The sequence below is a fragment of the Cariama cristata genome, unplaced genomic scaffold, assembly GCF_000690535.1.
Source record: "Cariama cristata isolate BGI_N322 unplaced genomic scaffold, ASM69053v1 scaffold15389, whole genome shotgun sequence".
In the NCBI taxonomy this organism is placed as follows: domain Eukaryota; kingdom Metazoa; phylum Chordata; class Aves; order Cariamiformes; family Cariamidae; genus Cariama; species Cariama cristata.
In genome coordinates, this window is record NW_009635364.1 from 15,283 (window position 1) to 20,708 (window position 5,426).

At 33.9% G+C, this 5,426-nt stretch overlaps 1 protein-coding gene across 3 annotated transcripts in view; it reads right to left on the bottom strand.

The window, feature by feature from the left end:
* The window catches only part of HMGCR (3-hydroxy-3-methylglutaryl-CoA reductase), a 17,148-nt gene extending 11,995 nt beyond the window's left edge, over positions 1 to 5,153 (bottom strand). For 2 of the 3 annotated variants that reach the window (XM_009707529.1, XM_009707528.1), the window contains exons 1-4: positions 2,255 to 2,445; positions 1,741 to 1,852; positions 1,114 to 1,201; positions 935 to 1,019 (exon numbers count right to left, since the gene is read on the bottom strand). In XM_009707529.1, coding sequence (XP_009705831.1) covers positions 935 to 1,019; positions 1,114 to 1,201; positions 1,741 to 1,852; positions 2,255 to 2,419 — 450 coding nt within the window. In that variant the 5' untranslated portion in view covers positions 2,420 to 2,445. Of the gene's footprint in view, positions 1 to 934; positions 1,020 to 1,113; positions 1,202 to 1,740; positions 1,853 to 2,254; positions 2,446 to 5,129 lie in introns of those variants that run through there. The other variant, XM_009707527.1, reaches the window with a different exon arrangement.
* Positions 5,154 to 5,426: the final 273 nt, after the last annotated feature.

The following is a 5,426-nucleotide window of genomic DNA, read 5'->3' on the forward strand; positions in this document are numbered from 1 at the left end:
GAAAATCTATTTTTGAAATACTTTCTTGAAAATTAATAAAAAACGCTGTACTTGCAATTATTATAAAATAATATACAACACAATAATATTGCATGTATAGAAAATGTGCAATATACTCTAATATATAATATATCAACATATAATATACAATATTTTTGTCACTATTAGTATGCTCAATTACCATGTACAGTATTTTGTAGGTATAAATTAAATTTCACTAAATATTTTTTAATTTCAGAACACAGAATATTCGGAAAAAACATTACAATGTATGACAAGCAAGATGTCCTGTCGATCCTTCCTATTGCGCTGTGTTACCTGCATTAGAACATGAATGTTTCTGCCTAAATACATGCTATGTTTGTTCTGCTAAGATTTTGTCTAGAAATATGCTTTTTCCAGTATCAGCACTGTAACATTAGATATCTCTTTATATACTGTTCCTGAGCCCTAGAAATTAACTTTTTTCTATCAATAACTGTTCTAGTGAAGACTTTGGTCCAGGAACTCTAACCTCCTTTATACAGCTATAAGCATTGCTGGTTTAAAGTTCTGAACATATAAAGTACTCATATGTATAATTAACTTAGCTCATATGATTATGCACACTAATTTTACAGTGTTACTATTCACTTGAACACTGATCTGGATTGAAGACAAGAGAACACAGAATGTGAATAAAATCTGATCCTTTTTAATGTATCACCAATACAGTACTCACCTGTATGTCTCTCCACCTGGATTATTCATAGAATCACAGAATGGTTTGGCTTCGAAGGGACCTTAAAGATCACCTAGTTCCAACCTCCCTGCCATGGGATAATGTTCATCTTTGAACATTAAACTCAAAAGCTCCACTGAAAAAAAAAAACACCAAAAAAATCCCCACCAAAAAACCCAACCAATTAACCAACAAAACCCAACCCCCCCTGACCTGTGAGTTAGAACTGAGCGCAAATTTGGCTAACGCACTTGCTCTTGACAGATCGATCAGAAGCAGGAAGAATGGTAAAGCTTCACTGGGGAAAAAAAAAAAAAGGCGTATGTTAAAATTCAAGGAAAAGTACAGGAAAAAAAATTCAAGCAAGAAATCTAGAACAATTCATTACTTACTTTAAGCCTGTCAGCTCTTTATCCAAGAAGTGAATTACCACTGTACTAAAAACGAAACTTGAGAAGATTGTGAAAAGGCCAGCAATACCTTTAAAACAAAAATTTAAAATTCTTTTTTTTATGTATATTGGGAGGAAAAAAAGAAGGAAAAAAACCAACCCTATACCTTTAGATCAATCCTGAAGCAAACAAATGACAATTCTTATCTCTCACAGTGCATTACAAGCAGTTGAGATACAAACTGAAGTAGATGTTAATTTTATACAGAATTTAAATCTAAAATTTGTACTGCATTCAAAGTAAGACTCTAAGAAATAAAAGCCATAAATCTTCTCATTTATTATCAGCAAAAATGAAAACTGGCTTAAACAGCTCTATATTTTTAAGTGTTTCACACAATAAACAATTATTTCAAATACTACATTTTCAGTGTTTCTATAATCCTACACAACCTCTTTTTAAAAAATTGTACTTTGATCTAAGCATAATAAATGTTCTCCTATCCAGTAAATAATTAAAATAACCCTGTTCTGTAAATAAGTATTAACATTCTAATATTATTACCAATTTATATTAACAAAAAACAACTAAAATGTATACAGCAAATACAAAAATGAGATACAGTACCTAAAATGTATTTTGATCCAAGCTGCCGCAGGTTCTGAAATTGGAAGTATATATAAAGGATAGCTATACAGCGCGTGATTGTCAGGATGATGATGTCACTGCTCAGAACATCCTGTTTGAAATACAAAGCAGTTTAGCTAGCTTTTACATTAAATAGTAACTTGTTAAGTTTCAGCAATAAAAAAATCTATTGTGAAGCTGCACTAAAAATGAAGTTTCAGAATAAATTAAGTATCACTGCTAGTCTGTCTTAAAAAATTAAAATATTGCAAACAATATAAAATCCTTATTCACTAGATACTGTGCAACCGAAAGTCAGATTTAATGAAAAACTTCCGTAGTGCATCACTGCTTGCATATAGCTTTAATATCCACAATGGAAAAAGAAGGCAACAAAGAACTTTCTGCATAGCTACTTTCCTCCTAATACATCACAATCTGATCTTATTCTACAGAAAACTCTGGATATACTAATTAACAGTAAGCACAATAGCTTCTGTAAGTAAATCCTTACTTCTTCAAGTTTGGGGCACTCGTAATTCCAGCCACAGATCTTATCATTCCCAGTGAACATCTTCATGGACATCATACAGATGGTGAGAGTCACTGTTCCCACAATGACTTCCCATGGATGAGAGGCTACAAAAAGGCCATGCATTCGAAACAGCCTGGACAACATTTTCAAGACTGTTTTTCTATACTTAGCCAATCTGCAACAAAAGAATATTTCAGGTAAGCAAGTATGAGATTCATGGAAAAAAAGAACTCTACAAATTTCTGGACATCATCTCTCTGGAAAAAAAAACACCACAAAACCAGTTAAGTAACAGATGACTAAAGAAACTAATCTTCACTTTTCAACCTTCAATGTAAGTTCATTTATTTCTAATCTTCTGAAATATAATATGATCTTATGATCTGTTCCTGCCTTCTTAATTTTTTTTTTTTTTTTTTTTTTTTTAAATACACATCTCCCTAGTTTCTTCAAGGTCTTACTGGTAAGCCTCCACGACTCTCACAACAACTTTTAGTATCTTCCTGTCACACAATTTTGATACCACTTTGACTCCAACTTCTTGATTTTACCATCTAGGTAAGCATTCATTAAATTCTGTTACTTCTTTCTACTCACTCTTCCTATCAAATATTCTAACTTTATTTTAACTATACAAATTACCAACTAACCTTTGTTGGTAATGCTCAACTTCAACAGAAAAAAACAGGAATTGCAATGTTATCTTCCTCTGACTGCATCTTCACTACTTTCTGCTCAACATTCTTCACCGATTCAAGTTCATCACATTCAAGTGAGGGTCTCAAGCATGAGTCCTCACATACAGTATTCTGTGACATTTCTCCTGTATCCATAACTAATTCGCAGGTTACTGATGCATTTCACCATCCCCTTTCCTTTCTGCAGATAATAAACATTCAAGAGAAATTCTCACACCTCTCTTTCACCTAACTGAGAATGCAGATGTTCTGTATATCCTTCAGTTACAAAACCCACATCCTAGTCTGCCTGCTCTGTGCTGTACCTTTAGACAAGTTCATCAAGGATGCTTACTTATGTTTTATAACATAGAAACAAAATGCCATAAAATTCTCTCTTAAATACATTAATACTGGGACTTTGCTTTCCTCATTGCACAAAATCAACAGCCCATAAAATTCTGTGATGAATGTTAACTATATAACTATATAATAAAGTTCAAAAGATGCTTACATAGTAGCCTGGCTAATAGAGGCAATCTGTAATTCAGTATTTACATGTACAAACCTAGCACTGTAAAGATTTCCATAGAGGATTGAGGGCTCTACACAAAAAACCTTCATGTTGCCTTAAAAGTAACAATCCCTCCATCAGGTTTCTGGGAAGACAGTCTCTAAGATTATTTCTTTTGCTTGCACATCAAAAATGAAGCTGTCATTCAACGGAGAAAATAGGGAAAATGTATCTGCTTAGTGTTTCTGAAGATACCAAAATCACCTTGGTTTCCCACCAAGGCCAGTCTCAATCATAGGAGCACCAACAGCACCAATCTATTTTTCTTTTTTCTGCCACAATGAAGGTGTGGCAGGATTTTCACGGCTCATGAAACCAAGTGGGAAAAATCATTGAGAGGACTGCCTTCCTTATGAACAAATTATTTCATTTACTGCCAGAAAGCTTTTTAAAAAAAAAAAAAATAAGAAAAAAACCACAACAAAACCACTCCTTTTAAAGTCAACATTATCCTTTGTTTTCCCCTGTGTAATATAATCTACATACTGCTTTGTAAATTTATATTCTTGCAAAACTGTTCCAAAGTGGTATTATATTTTTTCCTCAGCAGAATGGAAAGTTTCTTTTAATTAGGAAAACCAAAATAAGACATAGACAGAGGCATATGTTGGTGCCAAAGATTTTGAAACAATGCAAAAAATAGAAAAGGCACAGCAATGTCCTATAAAACTCCAAATACTCTTGAATACCACACTGTTTCAGGAAAATCAGAACTAGTACTTACTGCATGACTACACAGAGTCCTACCAGTCCTAATAGTAGTAATACAACTCCTGAACTCTGCAAGTTGGAATTATTATATAGGGCATGAACAAATTGTTAGTAGAGCTAGAAAGATTCCAAAATGTTTCTTCAGATTTTATTTTTCACATTTCTAAGCAAAACTAGTAAATGTAAAATGGCTTCACATAAATCAATATGGGAAAAATGTATTATTATGAAAATAATTATGCATAATATTTATTATTACATGGTGCTTTATCATTAACTGCTGCTATGAAATACAGGATGCCTCACTGCTGATCTTGGGGTTAATTGGGCAGCAATAACTCCTAACCTAAAAGGATTCTTTCAAGCCTTCATGTTTATTTAACCTGCTTGAAATGCATGGGGTTTTTTGCTATACACTTGACATTTTTAGAAAATATTGATGAAGATTTCATACACTGATTCTGCATTACTGAGTGCCGTAAGAAGAAAACTGTCAATGAATATGTTCAGCTTATGTTTCTGTTTAAAATATTTGTACTCTTACACGGACTCATAGCTGGAAAATAGCAAGACATAATGTTAAATATAAAGCTGAAGTTTACCATTAATATAATTATTTTAAATTTCAAAAATGGTGGTTCAAAAGGGATGCTTTATAAATCCTATCCATTTCCTGCTTTCCCTTGTTTTCAACCAAAAATTTCCAGGAGACTACAAAGTAAAGCAATCTATTCTGGGAACCAAAACAAAATACAAACAAAAACCAATTGCAACCCCTTCAAAAACTTAACCAGAGCGCAAAAAGCAAACTAGACTGGTTGTATGTAATGCTTTACAGCACTAATCTGCCACGTAACTGTATGACTATTTGCTCTAAGGATTGTCACACAGCTCTCGCTATCCTCAGAGCAATCATCTGCAACACCACCTATTAGATCAGCACAAATTTCCCATCTCTTGCTGGCTGACTCAGCAACAGCTATAGTATTACAAAGGAAGCGAGTGGCAAAAACAGCCGAGCGAAAACCTGTGCAGAGCTCACCTGAAAAGCACATCACATCACACAGACCCTGGCAGTCAAACTGCCAGCTAGCGATTTTTTGTTTTTAAAAAGGGGAAACACCCTCTCGCACCTCCAAACCCCTTGCGAAAGGCTAAGGGCACAGCCCTTCAGCGTCACCCGGGCCGG